The following is a 17010-nucleotide window of genomic DNA, read 5'->3' as shown; positions in this document are numbered from 1 at the left end:
TTCAAGTCTTTAATGCATTCTCTTTACACGGTGAAGTATTTATTGAGGATTTGCCGTGTGCTTGGATCTTTACAATAGCTCTCATTACATTATATTCTTTTAACAGACTTAGAGGACAAATGCTTCTGTGTTCATTCTTCCAGGGATAATGGAGGGCACTGAATTTCTGAGGAGTTTATAAACTCACTCACCCAGCTGTTAAACTGTAGACCCAGGATTAGCACATAGTCTGCCAACTCTTAAATCATACCAACTTGCCGCAGATCCTAGTTTTGCCTTTTCTGTGTGCTATGTGGCGTTGTAATACTGTCCCTTTCTGTCCCCTCCCCAGGTAAAGCGGATAAGGTTCTGAATGGAGACCATGACAAGGAGCAGAAAGATCCTTATTTTGTGGAGACCCCCTACGGGTATCAGCTGGACTTAGATTTCCTCAAATACGTGGATGACATACAGAAAGGAAACACCATCAAGAAACTGAACATCCAGAAGAGGCGGAAACCGTCTGTGCCATGCCGGGAAACAAGAGCCACAGCTGGCCAGCCAGGGCTGTGGGCGTCCACTGAGTCCCTCTCCTCCTCCAACAGCGATGAGAGCAAGCAGTGCCCCAGCTTCCCGCCAGCCAGAAGCCAAGTTACTTCCACTCCAGTCCCCAGACTCCCAGCCCCTCTAGAGACCTCGCCCACTTTTCTTACCATCCCAGAAAGCCGGCAGTTGCCACCCCCCTCACCCCAACTCCCAAAGCACAACCTTCATGTCACCAAGACGCTGATGGAGACGCGGAGAAGACTGGAACAGGAGCGCGTCAGCATGCAGGTGGCCCAGGGTGAGTTCCGAAGGCCCAGGCTGGCTAGTTTTGGGGGCCTGGGCTCCACGAGCTCACTCACCTCCTATATGGGCTCTGCAAGCCACAATGCACCCGCCATGCACCAGCTTCAGAACGGCTATCAGGGCAACGGGGACTACGGTGGCTATGCCCCCGCCCCTGCTACCACTTCCTCCATGGGGAGCTCCGTGCGTCACAGCCCCCTGAGCTCAGGTATCTCCACTCCAGTGACCAACGTGAGCCCCATGCACCTGCAGCACATCCGAGAGCAGATGGCCGTGGCCTTGAAGCGCCTGAAGGAGCTGGAGGAGCAAGTGCGAACCATCCCCGTGCTCCAGGTCAAGATCTCCGTCTTACAAGAGGAGAAGAGGCAGCTGGCCTCCCAGCTGAAAAGCCAAAGAGCCGCATCTCAGAACGACGCATCTGGTGTGCGGAAACGCTCCTACAGCGCCGGGAACGCCTCCCAGCTGGACCAGCTGTCCAGGGTCCGCAGGCGTGGCGGGGAATTGTACATTGACTATGAGGAGGAAGAGATTGAAAGCGTGGAGCAGAGCACGCAGAGGATCAAGGAGTTCCGGCAGCTCACTGCAGACATGCAGGCCCTGGAGCAGAAGATCCAGGATAGCAGCTACGAGGCCACCCCGGAGCTCAGGGAGAACGGGCAGTACCAGGCTCCCGAGTGCCGGTCTGTGGCTGTGGGCCCCGACGAAGTCATGGACGACGTGGTCGTGTACCACAGGGTCTCCAAGGGCCGAAAGGATGCTGCTGTAGGGACAGCCATAGACTCGAGGGATCTGGGGGTCGGTGTGACCGAAGCCATGCTGGGGGTGACGACCGAAGCGGACAAGGAGATCGAACTGCAGCAGCAAACCATCGAAGCCCTGAAGGAGAAGATCTACCGCCTGGAGGTGCAGCTTAAAGAGACCACACACGACAGGGAGATGACGAAACTCAAGCACGAGCTGCAGGCCGCCGGGTCCAGGACAAAGGTGGACAGAGCCGTCCTGGCCCAGCCTCTCGTCTGCAGCAAGATGGTGGAGGCGGTGGTGCCGACCAGAGACCAGATGTGCGGGGAGCACGTGGCCATGGCAGACGCGTGTGTGGGTGCCTCCGTGCAGCCCCGCAGCGTGGGCGTCTCCTGCCAGCCCGACTATGAGCACAAAGCCGTGGGGCCTGCGCTGCCCATGGACTCGTGGATTGTGAAGGAAAGGGTGGAAACACACGATCGAGGGACCGGGAGGGCCCTGGAGACCTGCGAGAAGAGCGTGGGCGTGGAAGTCGGCCGCTGCGAGACAGGCAGCAACACAGACGAGCCTGTCGGCAGCCTGACGCAGCCTCAGAGCCACCCGGAGCTCAGGGACGTGCGCTCGGTGGGCTGCGGGGACTGCTCCGTGCAGGTGACCGTCCGGCCTCTGCAGGCATGCACGTCCCGGGCGGTGAGCACGGAGGCCGTGGGCCAGGTGGAGGCGGCCGTCATGGCCGTGCCCCGCACCGCTAGCCAGCACACCAGCACGGCCGCGGTCCAGGCAGACCGCGCCACCAACACCGAGACGGCCACGCTGAGAGAGTCCTGCACCAGCACCACCCTGAGCACGCTGGACAAGCAGACCAGCACCCAGGCCGTGGAGCTGCGGACGGTGGCCGTGGGAGAAGGCCGTGTGAGGGATGTCAGCCCGGCCGTGAAGACACGCTCCGTGGGAGTGGGAACCGTGCTCTCGGGCCAGGCTGGCTTCGACAGGCCATCGGCCGCCAAGACCAAAGAGGCAGGTGTGGGGCAGATAAGCATCAGTGACAACTATCTGGTGGGGCTCAAGATGAGGACCATCGCCTGTGGGCCGCCCCCGCTGCCCATGGGGGCCCCCGCCAGCAGGAGGAGCGTGGGCGTGGGGGACCAGCCTATCGGAGAGTGGCTCGGAGACCCTCCGCCCCCAGCCCCGCCGGGAATGGTGACAGGTTTGGATCACTACATCGAGCGTGTCCAGAAGCTTCTGGCAGAACAGCAGACGTTGCTGGCCGAGAACTATAGTGAACTGGCAGAAGCCTTTGGGGAACCTCATTCCCAGATTGGTTCCCTCAACTCACAGCTCATCAGCACCCTCTCGTCCATCAACTCCGTCATGAAATCGGCAAGTACCGAGGAGCTGAGGAACGCTGACTTCACCAGAACCAGCCTAGGTAAGGTCACTGGGAGAGGACATGGGCGTTCTCAGGGACCTGAGGGCGGGGATAGATGGGGACAAGGCATTTACAGGAGGGTGGGCTTTGCGCAGCTGCTGAGACTTTGTCTTTGAGACTGTGGAGAAAGCTCCAGCGCGGTGACGGTCGTGTGCAGAGCAAGAATGCAGTCTGGAAGCAGCTGTGCATATTCCTGGGGTAGCCTCCTTGGCCTCTGGCTGAGTACTAGAGCTAGGAGAAACAGCAAAGCAGTGTAAGCCGACTGCATATCTGCCCACTTGATTGCTTCTTTATTATTTATGTTCTCAATTGATACAGTGTGGCATCACCACAAAATAAAGTCCCATATTGCTTGTACCCACAATTACCAGTACTTTAGACATTGAACAAGCTGGCTTATAAAAGCGTTTTATCGAAACTCATGAGAGGAGAGTCACTCCACTGATGAAGCAGTTCGGCCAAGGGGGCTGAATCACTGCTCTGTTGCCAGCAGAGGTTTCAGAGAGAGTGACCCAAAAGCCAGGCAGAGCCCCTGGCCTCTCTTGGTGCTTACATTCCAGGTGGGTACAGGAAGAAAGCAGTCCTCTTAGATGGTGACAGGTGGGGATATGTGTTATCAAGAAAAGGCTCTTGGGACTGGAATGATAGCAGGTAGGATGTTTGCCTTGCACCTTGCATGCGACCGACCCAGGTTCGATTCCCAGCATCCCATATGATTTCCCGAGCACCACCAGGCGTAATTCCTGAGTTCAGAACCAGGAGTAACCCCTGTGCATCGCCAGGTGTGACCCCCCCCCAAAAAAGAAAGAAAGAAAAAAAGAAAAGGCTCCTGTTTAAGACAGCAAGTGGTGGCCATTGTGAGTGGGTGCCTTTGAGACAAGAAGGTTCCGGAAGGTTCTCTTAAGGGCCCTGATGTGAGAATTCTGAAAGAAGAGAATCCTTCCTCACTGTTCCTTTTACTTGGTACTGACTTTTCCCCTTCGCATTCTGTCCCTTGCTCATTGAGTTTCCTGCTCAGCCCTGCTTCTCTTTAAATGGGAGCCAAGACGGGGGCCACAACGGGCAGGGCGCTTGCTTCGCATGCAGGCAACCCAGGTTCTGTCCTCAGTACCACATACAGTTCTCGAGCACCTCCAGAGTGATCCCTGAGCACAGAATCAAGAGTAAGCGCGGAGCACTGCCAGGTGTGGTCCCAAAGCAAAGTTAAATGTTTTAAATTCAGAAATGAATAAATGGAAGCAAAGAATTGAGAAATCACTCTGGGAGATTTTGTGACAGGTGACTCTTTCCTTGTCATACTAATTGAAAGCCATTTTCCCTGCTATCCACTGCCTATATCCACTGCTTACCCACTGCCGAAGGGATAGTACAGTGGGTAGGGCACTTGCCTTGCACATAGCCAACCCAGGTTCGATCCTGAGATCCTGAGGTCCCCAGAACCCCACTAGGAGTGATCCCTGAGCACAGAGCCAGGAGTAAGCCCTGGGCACTGCTGGGTGTGGCCTCGGTGTCTCGTACTTTCACCCCAGAGCTGGCCCTGTACGTGACTCTCCTGCTCTGAACCAGTGTGACTCGGGGAGAAGGGCAGGGAGCCCCCTTTCTCAGCACCTCATTGGCCAGATGGGATCAGAGGGGTCCCCCTCCCCGGCCGCATGGGTGTTCAGCCCAGGCATGCAGCCAGCAGCGCGTGGCCCTCTTGTCCTTGGTGGCCTTGGTGGTGGTGGTGCCAGCAGCATTTCAAGTGTGGTTTCTGATGTCAACATACCACACGACAGTGTGAGGTTTAGGGAGCTATGAAAAACGAACGCTGATCAGCTGCTACGTGTGAAATGAATACAGTGCTGCCCGAGATTGGTGTGGTGCAGCGTGAATGGAATTTTAGGAGAAAAAGTACATACGATGACATCTTTGAAAGACTGTGGCCTTTTACAGCCTAACAAGGTGGTGCTGGAGATACCCTGAAATAGATGGTTTTCCTATCTTCAGCGCTGAATTAGCGTTCCTTCCCGGGGTCTGTGCTGGGAGACACGTAGTCTGTGAGGCAAGAATAAAGGGTCCAGACAGTGGCAGCTGATGTGTGGGGTTTTGCCTTTAGAAGTCTAATGAAGAGACAGGGGAGTCATTTTAGGTAAACAGGATTAAAATGACTTGTGGACCAAAGCAATGTCTTAAGGAACTAATAATATGTCTGTTTCCACTTCTGTTTTAAAATCATGATGTCAGATGGTGAAGTCAAAGACTTACAGACACAGATGGCACAATGGATCAGCCACCAGAAAAGCCTTTTCCTGCTGTCCTTCCTCCGCCTCCCACCCCCAGCCTGGGGTTTCTATTTCACATGCTTGCCAGAAATATTCCACTGTAATACCGGAGTAGTCAGCCCAACCCCCGAAGCACGGAGACGGGGAGAAAGTCTTGTCTGGCTGTTTGGGAGTGTTTTTTGGTCCATTTCCAGGCACGCTGACATTCCACACATTGCTGTTTAAATCTGACCCCACAAACGGACACCTAATGCATCACCTAAAATGCGTAAGAGCTACAACGTTTGTGAGCAAACATTTAAATACTTTCAATTGCATTTACGTGGTCCATCATGCCAGCCCTGCAGAGCATCCACAAAACCTTCTGTATATTTCTATAATTCACATTGCGTTTATATTTTAAACACTTTGCTTTAAAATTCTAACTAAGGGATTTCGTAAGAAATGCCATCTGGGGCAGTACATTTTTGTTTCCTGATGTTTCTTAACATGGGCTCAAAATTAAAGCAGCTTGGTGTAGTAAAGCAGAGATTCTCAACACGTAGAGCCGTGAGGAAGGCTCGTCTGTCGAAATGCCCTATGGATGGGTTGCTGTATACACCACACAATATCACACATTGGTCACACAGTCTAGAATATGTTTCCATGGCAAAAGGCATACTAGAATATAGAAGGGCATTCATTTCCAACTTTTCTCTCCAAATAAAGCAGTGAGGAATTTGGGCTTGACTTTTCCCCCTCCAAAAGTATATAAATATATTATTGTTTATGTGAACCTATGCAAACAAAACAAGACAGTTGATTTAGACTCTGAAGCCAAACATTCTGGGTTTGAATTCTCTCTCTGCCACTAGGACAATTTTTCTTTGTTCCTTCACAAGACTGAAATAAAGATCTAGTGACTCGATAAGAATTTAACATTGGAAGTGGTCTGCAGAGTACAGGCGCTCAATAAACACTGGCTATCGTTGCTATAACTGTTCTCAACACCTCCAGATATGGAAATGTAGATTGTAGATTGGCAAGTTGCCAAACAGAAATTATATAAACATTCTGTGCTTGTAATCTTAAATTTTTCTTTTCATTATTCAAGCAGAGTATTGCTTCTCCCCTCCCCACATTATCATGCCTCTCCAGTCAATAATTACTCAAGATTTTTTAAATCACGAGACTTAAAAGAGAAAACAAAGTTAGAGTCAAGTTTTCAGTCACTCAAAATCTGTATCAAGGCTAAAAACTTTTAAAAATTTAAATTGAGTTGACTCTATTAATACCTAATTTGTAGAATTCCCTTTAGTTGTTCTAGAATTTAAGATTTGATAGGTATCTTTTTTTTTCTGCTTTTTTTTGGGTCACACCGGCAATGCACAGGGGTTACTCCTGGCTCTGCACTCAGTAATCACTCCCGGCGGTGCTCAGGGCACCATATGGGATGCTGGGAATCAAACCCGGGTCGGCTGTGTGCAAGGCAAATGCCCTACCCACTGTGCTATTGCTCCGGCCCCTTGATGGGTATCATTTTTTACAATGCAAAAGAGTGTTGTTCTCTTTTCTTTTTTTTTTTTTTTTAAGAAATATCACATGCCTGAAACTGGCCTCTTAAAATCATCACAATGGAATATTTGCTCATAACAAATGAACAGTCCAGAACAGAATAAAATCATGAAGCCCTCCCACCTGTTCCCACAGGCTCTCAGGAAGTAGCCTAGGGGCGAGTGGGGGAGGATGGATGTGTGTGGGGATCTAAATTTTAGAGACACGCTTGTTTTTAAACAAAATTTGGTTCCTGCACATCCTGTGTACTTTTCATTTAAAACATTGCAAGTATTTTTTTTAATGATTTAAAAGGCATAATTTGATGCAGCTGGAATCAGGGGGTGACCCATGAAGTGTTCTATAAAGTATTTTTCACTTACATGCAATTTTTCATACATATAATTATTTTTCATGAAATAAAAATGGTGAGAACAACTACATTTAGGTTATCACAGAGCTTGGGGGAAAAGTGTATATTTTTCCTATAGATCAGTTGAGTTATTTTGACTTAAGAAGTATGCTCTTTTGGAGTTTGGGGGCTTTTTTGTTTATTTGTTTGGTTTTTTTTTTTTCTTTATTGGAGAGAAGAAAGAGCAAAAGAAATTTTAGCCAAGTAACCTTCAGTTAAAAATACTCTTAAGATGTATAACAGTCTCTGAACTGTTAACAAAACTGTAACAGTAGAATTCAACTGCCTGTCACGTGGGTTTTACAGAAAACTCATCTTCCCTGCTAAAAGAACTGCTTTTTAATTCAATTTCCATATTTGTACTGTTGGTTATCTTGGGTTTGTTTAAAAGTTTATGAACTTGAGTCATTCCCACAATTGTAAAAGCAATTTTGTTGACAGTGGCAAGAGCCAAAAATAAGACAATGAAAGTCAAACCATTACAGATTCTAGTTAGCTTTCTCCTAATTCAGTTTTTCTGCTGTTTTTTGATCTCCATTGGGACGAATGCTCTATGAGCAGCAAACTGATGCAAATATGCTGTTTCTGGATCCCCAAGTAGCCTCGTGGAAGGCCGCTGACCTCGAGTCCCAGAGCTGACTCCTGGCGCTGGCTCTGCGGGAATGTGCAGGCTCACTTCAAAGAGGGAGGTCTGAGCCGCCGTGTCCGGCGTAATGAGAGGGTTGGATTAGATTTTTCTTGCTTGAGGCCTCTTCTGCAGACTCGCTCTATAAAAGGAGCTCTCTGCCAGGGTGCTCATCAGATTCAGCTGGAAAACTTTTACTGTCCCTAAACTTCATGGATATCCTGCAACCACCCACTACCCCCCTCCCCTCCACACACAGGCCCTACCCCACCCCTTCCATCAGGCAGGCGCAGGCCCTAATTCGGGAGAAGAATCCTTGGGACCAGCAGCCTTAGTTAGAGTGAGGCGTGTGACCTCGGAGTTGAGAGTTCCAGCAATAGTTTTAGAATTCTTTAGAATCTGGGGCGAAGAAAATGCATAATCCAGATGAGCTTCTCCAAAGAAAGAACCGACCATCTTTAAAGATGGAAATTACCAATGAGGGACACACTTGGAACACCAGAGGAGGCCCTCCAGTTCTGCAGAAAATGTATTATAAAGATTGCTTCTCTGCCCACCTCCTTTGAGAGCCCTTGAGGGGGCTTTCGTGTGGCAAGTTTAAGTTTTTAGTTTGGGGCCACACCCATTGGTGCTCAGGGCTTATGCTCCTCGCTCAGCACTCAGAGATCATTCCTGGCAGAACCTTACGTGGTACTGGGGTTCGAACCCGGGTCAAGGCAAGCACCTTAACACCTGTACGCGCTCTCTCTCCAACCCACAAATTTGAATATTTCAAGCAGAAACTTTATCTTTTGAATATGTATGAGTGAGACACATGTGCACTGTGGCTCAGACACATTCAGCCCAAGATAAGCTGCTTGTCTCTGGCTAATGCAGCCGATGAGTCATTTTCAAAACGCCCTGGGCCCAGTCACTAATGACAGAGGTTATTCTGGATATTGGACAATGGTTACCACTGCTTATTTTTCCTCCTAACAGCAAGTCGTTCATGACTTGTCTCTCTCTTTCTCTGCGCGGTCCATTGATAGCTATGCATACACTGAGGGCCACTATATAGTCCACCATATAGGGGGGTGTCGTAACAAAGGAAGATATTAAGTGAATCATGTTTCACAAAACTTACAGTGCATTTGAAAATCAAACATGGATGCCAGAAATATGAATGGTAATAGTCTGTGGTGGTATTTACTCATTCCAAATAATACACCAATAGCAGTGAAAGAGTTCAGCTGAAGCCGAGTGATCTGGGGCCTAGGGAGAAGAAGGGGGAGGCCTCAGATGCATCTGGAAAATCACAAAGCACTTCTGCTTTACCTAACATGAGTTAATACAGCCTGTCAAAGTGAGTGTTCTAGGGCAGGGCTTGGGATTGTGTGTAATTAAATGTGGTCGGAGTTGTAGTGAGGGAGAATCTGATCACTTACCCACAAGGCATTTTGATTTCCCAGTGTCCAGTTTTAGACACATTTGTCGTATGTGTCTAATGTGTTCCCAAGAGGATTCTAAAATCACCCTAGAATGGGAGGCTCGGCTTGGCTGTTTAACTTTTGATCTCAAGATTCTGTTAACTGTTTTTTATCGGTGGCCACCATGTATTGGCACTCAGAGAGTTCCGAGGGGTGATGCTTGGAACAGAAAGGGAATTCTCCTATCTCCATCAAAGCTACATGTAGCCCCCACCCCACTCCAAATTAAAAAGAAAAACTACCCCCCCAAAAAAGGCATTTCTTTATGAATGGTTTCTACTGTCTATTCCCCAAACCAGTATTTGGGGTGATTCATACTCAAGCCCTTTTTCCTGAAGGAAAAACAAAGCATTGTTTTAGATTCCTTTGAATTTTTAGCTGTACTTTGAGAAAATACCCAAGTAGTTGAATGGTCTCCATAATAAACCAGAAATTGATCTTACTCTGGGGTAGGATGGCAGAGGCACACTTGGTGGTACTCAGGGGACCTGTGATTGAACCCGGGACTCCCTCTTGCAGTGCATGTACTCCAGCCCTTTGAACTATCCCCCCAGCCCCCCCTATCACTTTGAAAAATAAGCTTGATAGATATTCCTTTAAAAACAGCCAGGGGTCCAGGCATGTGGTTCAAATATCAGAGCACATGCCTTGCTTGTACAAGGTCCTTGATTTGAGACCTGGTTCTTTTATATACCCCCACACCCCCAACATGCTTAGAAAACATAGTAATGGAAAAAATATCCAATTAGCATGGCTGACAGAAAAATTAGGACAGTAACATTGTTAATTAGTTGACCACATTGTTTATGGTGCATTTTCAGAAAGCAATTTATTTGATCAATAAAGATGCGCATTAGTGTGCCAAATTGGAACTTGTGAACAAAGCAATTTTTAAAACTCCATTTGAGGGGCCAGAGGATTGTATAGTGGTAAAATCATGCAGCCGACTCAGGTTTGATCCCTAGCATCTTATATGGCCCCCTGAGCTCTGTCAGGAGTGATTCCTGAGTGCAGAGCCAGGAGTAAGCCTCAGGATTGCCAGGTGTGGCTCAAAAAAAGATTCCATTTTAACACATTTTGGCAATCAGTTTTCTAATAAATTTAGGGAGACACATTTCTAGATAACACCAACTCTCATCTAGGTAGATAATTGCCAGAGTTTGAAATTGGAAATGATCTCTTCAAAATCTTCAGCTTTGTTTTTCATTGAATTACCTTTCTTACAAAACTGTTTTTGCCTTACACTGTCAAGAATGTGGGTTTTTATTTTGTCGGTTTTCAGTATAGTTCACTTTCTCGGATTATTCATACATTACATACTAAGAATTAGAATTAACACTTCAAAGATAGTCATGTTTTCTCCAGTCTATGATTTCTGTCACTTGCCGCTTCTGACCTCAATAATATGATCAAGTCATAAAATGAGGCTCATGCATGATTGGTGCTAAGGCTACTCTAACAGCCAAAGATTTTGCAGTTACCCACTCCCGTGCTCCCCATCTCCTCTCCCCACAGTTCCTCCTGGTGGAAGGTTTGCTCCCTTGACCCAGGTGCCAGGATTCTGCAAGTGCTCTGTGACTGCTGCTCTCTCATTTGCTGTTGCCCGTGAATTTCTACTGTTAGTGGTTCGGGGATGGTAACCACACTCATTCCTACAAATTCATTTGGTCCACGTTGACAGATTTAAACAACCAGAGAGAAGCATAAACTCTTCTTTGCAGAAGTCAGATTTTATATTGATCCATTTAAATTCAGTAATCACTGTCTGCATAGGAAGATCACTGAAAGGAGCTTGTAAGCAAACAAACAAAAAAATCCCACAAGTACTTAAGCACTTCTGCAGGCAGTTTATTGTAGTTTTTTAGTTTTGTGACCACACCACTGGTGTTCAGGGCTTCCTCCTGGCCCTGTGCTGAAAGATCACTCCTTTTTTTTTTTTTTTAATTTTTAAAATTTTATTGAATCACCGTGAGATAGTTACAGGCTTTCATGTTTGGGTTACAGTCTTACAATGATCAAACACCCATCCCTCCACCAGTGCACATTCCCCACCGCCAGGGGACCATACGTGGTGTCAGGGATTGAACTTGGTCGGCGGCATGCAAGGCAAGCACCTTACCCACTGTGCTTTCTCTCTGGCCCCAGTTCACCATACTTTCCATACTTTTTTTTTCTGGGTTTTTTTTTTTTTTTTTTTTTTTGGTCACACCAAGCAGTTCTCAGGGCTTTTTCCTGGCTCCGCATTCAGGGATTACACATGGTGGGCTTAGAGGACCATATGGGATGCCGGGGAGCAATCCCGAGTCATGCAGGACAAGCACCCTTTCCTCTGTACTATTGCCCTCGTTGTACTTTCAGATGACACGCCCCAGAGCCTGAAGCAGTGGATTACTTGCATCCAAGGTCATGAGCTCATCTCTGATACCATGTGACCGCATTCTCTCAATGCAATTAGGTGTGGCCCTGGTGGACCCCAGCCACAAAACATCAGCCCCACATCCTTACTTAAAAAATGAACCCTTGGCCCACATCAGGTGATCTGAGGGGCAGCAGGACTGATCTTAGTTCTGTGGGTGACCTGACTTGGCCTGCTTGGCTATACCTGTCCTACTTGGCCCAGAGGTCAGTAGTGCATATGTCAGCCCAGATGTCCTTTCTCGCCACCAAGGGTCTTTCCCATGTTTAGGCCATTGTTCACGAGCCACTCAAGAGCAGCCCACTGCAGCGCCATCTGAAAAACTTTCGGGGGCAAAAAAGGAGACCGATACAGTCCCTCTGATTTCAGGAAATTAGAGAACTTTCTGACATGAACACTTAGTGGACTTTGCCTTGCCAGTTAGCACAGTAGAAGCCCCGTGACTATCAGTGAAACGGTGGATATGTGTGGAAGGTTTTCTGGGGCCTGGCAGCGAGAGGGCGCGCTGTAGGAGTAACGTGGCTTGGCCAGGTGGGCCGAATGGACAGACCTACGTTCTCCTGGTGGAGACTCGGGAAACAGAAATCAGGGCTGGGCATATTTTGGTCTGGAAGTGTTGCAAGAGAATGAGGGGAAGCTCTTTCTTCTCAAAGAGCAGTGGGAAACTACAACACCCAAAAGGAGAGAGAACAAAAGAGAATGCCCTGCCGCAGAGGCAGGGTGGGGTGGGGGGATGGGGTGGGGGTGGTGAGAGGGATACTGGGATCATTAGTGGAGGAGAATGGGCACTGATGGAGGGATGGGTAAACGGTCACTGTATGAGTGTAGTGCAAACACAAAAGTTCATAAGTTTGTAACTGTACATCACAGTGACTTTCTAATAAAAAAAAAGAGCAGTGGGATCATGGGTACAGAATTGGGGCCAGGCCTTAAAAGGAGTCTGGGTAGAAGGGCTGGGAATGGTGCTGACATTCTCTGCCTGCAGGACAGTTTAATAAAGATGGGCACAGGGGTGAAGGAGCCAGGAGTAGGTGGAGTGGAGCAGTTCAACTTCCTCGGGGAGGACAGCTCTGTCCACCTCCGTTCGAAAGGCCCCTCAAGTACCCGTGTGAGACAGTACACCCTGATTAGCAAAGCTGTGAGAAAGTCCCAGTTTATGGGACCGGGGATTGACTCAGGGGCAGAGTGCGTGCTTTGTATATGAGAAACCCCGGAATTCACGAACACACCACACCACCCCCAGCACACTTCCCACCACCTCCCACCGGCCCCCGTTTGCAAAACAGGCAGGGTGCAAAGGGGCTGCGTCCCACTGGAGAGACCGGCAGGAAAAGGACAACGAGGGGCTTATGGGCTTCCATGAGACATGTTCTGTATCTAATGAGGGAGATTATATGGGTATCTCCATTTACCAAAATTTACCAGACTTTACTCGTAAACTGCATCTGGTTTTATTGTCATTAAACCGTACTTTAGTTTTTAAAATGTAGTCTTGGGGGCTGAGGGGATGGGCATTGGCTTACTCCTGGCTTTGTGCTCCAGGTTACCTATGGCTCTGTGAGCCTTGAGCTTTGTACTATCTCTCTGTCCCCTAAAAGGAGTAGTTTCAAAAAGAATTTTGCATGTCAGAACTGTTACTAACAGCTTTGTAAACCACCGTACCTAAATATTTTTTTAATTATTTTAATTTATTTTTACAAAGAGCGATAGCATGGCAAGAGAGCTGGCCTACAGTGCTGGTATGCGGACCTGGCATGCCCACAGTCCTGAGTTTGAGCCCCAGCACTGTAAGGGACCCACCAAACACCACTGGGTGTGCCAGGCTGCGGGTCAGAACAGCACCACATCACAGGGCCCCATTACTACTGACCAAGTACTGCATAGGCCCAGCCCCTAGGACTTCTGAGGTGAAACCCCAGAAAATAAGTGATGAAAAAGGGCATCTGGGAAGCTAGCTCAGGGCTAACGGGAGGACACCTGCAGCCTTTCGAGTCCACCGGCCTCTGTTATCCTTGTATCTCCCAGTCCCCATGGCTGGTCTTGGCACTTCCATGTTGTCTGTCCCTGGGGGGCAACTGTCACCAGGACTGAGCTCTTTGTACACTGCTTTTTGGACCTCCATAGGAGAAAAAAATTTCCTTTTATTTTTTTTTTCCTGATTGCTCAAAGATCAGTCCTGGCACTCCTGAGGAACCATATGTGGTGCCAGGGAGGAAACTAGGGTTTGCCACCTGCAAGGCAAGCACCTGTCCCCTCTACTGTCTCATCAGCTCCACTGTTGGTTCCTAAGAAGGAAGATGCGTAGTGAAAGTGTTTCTCTAGGACGAGTGTTCCCGCACTCAGAAATTAACTGCTGAGATGTTCTGGGTATTATCAATGAAGAGGGAGAAATGATGATCAGTGCCTTGTTTACTTTGCTTAGAGTAAGTCAGAACAACACAGGACCATCTGTATTACTATACTCTTGGGGGACAGACACGTCAGGGGATGAGGCATTAAATATTACTCAGAAGACAGCTTTCAGCACAGAAGAGGGAGGTGGTTTCGTAAGCAGTCACCTGGGGCTTCTGCTAAAGGCACCTGCAGAGCTCAAGAAGGAAGCGCAGTTTTGGCAGTGAGAGGACTAGAGGATGTTCACAGAACTCAAAAGTGTTGGTTCCTGTCCAGCTCCGTGTCCTCGGGCAAGTCGCTGAAACTACCCAGCCCTCAGAATTCTCAGCTTGGCTGTTTGAGAATGAAAATTTCGATGAACTCTAAAGTCTGACTTTGAACATTTTGCCTCCCTCCACCCTTTTTTATTAGAGTGGTGGTGTGTGAAACCAGTAGTTTCCAAACCAGACCTCAAAGCATCAAAGTCTTTTGAGGATGGTCAGCAGAGTCAGAAGTGCTGGCACCTGGTCCCCTCCAGAGCCACAGAGTGACCGCCTGGCTAATGCTTAGAATCTGCATTTTAACACATGGCCTAGATCTTTTTTTTAATTATTATTATTGTTTTTTGTTTTGTTTTAGAAGGGAGGGGCAGGGGGCTCTCCAGGAGTCTTCAGGAGGGCCAGTGGCCCCGCTGGCAATTTTCGTCCAGCTAGGCTATCAGTTCAGACAAGGGCCAGAGGCTGTGGTGCTGCTTGGGCCCTGCAGTGCCAGGGAGTGCTAGGAGCCTCCAGGACTGCACCCGGCAATGCCCAGGGGACCATGGGGTACCAGGAACCAAACTCGGACACATGCATGCCCCCTAGAGAAGTCTGTGAATGGTGGCATTGAGGTTCCGTCATCCTTTTTTCTTCTCTCTCAGAATACAGTCAGTGGAGTTGGTTCCCGTCCTGAGGCTGCTCGAGGCTAGAGCTCATGCTGCCTGCAGGCAGTCCAAATTTGATCCCCAGTGCTGCTAGGAAATTCCCCAAGCCCTGAGCATGCCCTGGCATAGCCGCAGGCCACCACGTCCTGTGGCCCTACAAAAACAACTGTGCAGTCAGTGACTGTGTCCCTCTGAAGCCTCCAAGCAGTGGCTTTCAAGGCCAGGTCCGAAGTCCAGGAAGGATGAGGTCACCAGCCGGAAACACTGATTAAGAGGTTTCAACAGTGATGGTTTTTCACTTTTCCCCTTCCCTTCTCTTTCTCTTGTCACTGTGATCAGTGGCGGGGGCTGCCCACTTTTCTTGAGTTTCAGTGCTTGAGGAGTTTCACACGCTTTATGTAGCACCACGGATCCCAGACACTGGCACTGGGGACCAAGTTCTCAGGCTTCTGTCTACAAAACAGGCGTTCTGCCCTGCTCTCTGCAAGCTCCCCAGGCTTTATTTTAAAAGGAAGTTCTGGGGGCCAAAGCCACAGTATAGCAAGGAGGGCGCTTGCCTTGCATGGGTTCAATCCCTGGCACCCTGCATTATCCCCCGAACCCATCAAGAGTGATCCCTGAGTGCAGAGGCAGAAGTAAGTAAGCCCTGAGCTAAGCCACGTGTAGCCCAAAAACCAAAAAAAAAAAATTTTTAATTTTCTTTTTAAAGAAGAAAGTTGTGATCAGATTCCTACCATGTGACATTACCCTGAGTAGATTTTGATGTTTCTATGTGTAGTTTAGGAAGTAGTAGAGACACAAAGAAAAAATGGTGATAATAAAGAATTCCTTTTGGATGTGACAATGATTGGGTGAGATAAGGTAGATGGAAAAGCAGTCTAGAAGATGCAGCGAAGTAGGACAGATCCCATTAGAATGGCCCAGTACTCGGACCGTTTGCACACTAAGGCAGTCATGGCAGTCATTAAGTCTCTCACGGAGGGTGAAAGAGTGGGCTGTGAGGAGAAGGAACTGTCATTTTTAGTTAGAGGGACCAATGAAGGCTCGGGAGAGGGAGTGACAGGTGGGGGAGAAGGGCCAGTCGGGAAAGAAGAGCGTCAGTGAAAACCTGCTGCCAGGAAGGCGAGAGACCCCGACTCGTACCCAGGCTGGCTCCATCTTGTAGCTGCTGGGCCCATCCCGGGAAGGAGCACCACAGAGTGGGAGGTGGGGTTGGGGCGAGGGGATCTGGACACCCAGGCGGTCTACAGTGTAGTGCAGGTTTCCTGAGCAGTGAGGGGGCTTCGGGGGAGAGAGGTGTTTTAGTTGGGGGAACAGAGCAGTTTGTGCAGGGCAGAGCCTTCCAGCAGTGGGTGAGAAGGGAACAGTGCAGGGTCCGGGATGGGCAGAAGGCCAAGGAGAGCAGGTTAGGGCTGTGGGCTCAGAATGCTGAGCTTGGGGTGAAGCTGGCTGTGCAGGGGTGAGTTTGGGATCCATGGCCGCATATGTGAAAAGACAGGGAAGCACTTGGGAATAGAAAAAGGAGCAAGACTCTTGGGAAAACAGTTCATCCCTTCTGGGTTGACCTTAGCGTCGCCTGCTCACGTATGCTCCCTCCTTCCTGCCAGCGAACAATATGCTGCATGTCTGCAAGTGTGGAGTTCTTCAGTCAGGGGCATCATCAAACACCCAGCATTTGGAGGAGATGGGGACCCAAGAAGGAAGGTCTCTCAGCGACCAGAGGACCATAACCTCACAGGAAAATCCTCTGTGTCCCGTGAACCTGACCGACGACCAGATCGCCACTGGCCTCTACGGTAACTGTCCTCACTCACAGTCCATAGGTCAGGATTCTAGCCTTGCCAGCACCCACCTGGTACAGTGTGTGCCTAGGCATTTGCCCAGGAGTGGGGGGAAATGGTGATTACAGCTGTTTGGCAGAAAGGCCTAGAATAGCCTTAAATTCAGATTGCTAAAGAATTGTGTACCACCCCCATCCCCTTAAAGAAAAATTCATTGGATTTTGTG

General features: G+C 48.9%; 1 protein-coding gene across 5 annotated transcripts in view; it reads left to right on the top strand.

Annotated features, from left to right (window-relative positions):
• The window catches only part of KANK1 (KN motif and ankyrin repeat domains 1), a 229613-nt gene that overhangs the window by 196393 nt on the left and 16210 nt on the right, over positions 1–17010 (top strand). For all 5 annotated transcript variants that reach the window (XM_055118415.1, XM_055118412.1, XM_055118410.1 and 2 more), the window contains 2 exons: positions 332–2998; positions 16611–16799. In XM_055118415.1, the coding sequence (XP_054974390.1) occupies positions 332–2998; positions 16611–16799 (2856 nt within the window). The remainder of the gene's footprint in view (positions 1–331; positions 2999–16610; positions 16800–17010) is intronic.

The sequence above is a fragment of the Sorex araneus genome, chromosome 1 (assembly GCF_027595985.1).
Source record: "Sorex araneus isolate mSorAra2 chromosome 1, mSorAra2.pri, whole genome shotgun sequence".
Lineage (NCBI taxonomy): Eukaryota > Metazoa > Chordata > Mammalia > Eulipotyphla > Soricidae > Sorex > Sorex araneus.
Note: the sequence above shows the minus strand (reverse complement) of the source record. Positions and strands in the feature narration are given on the sequence as shown.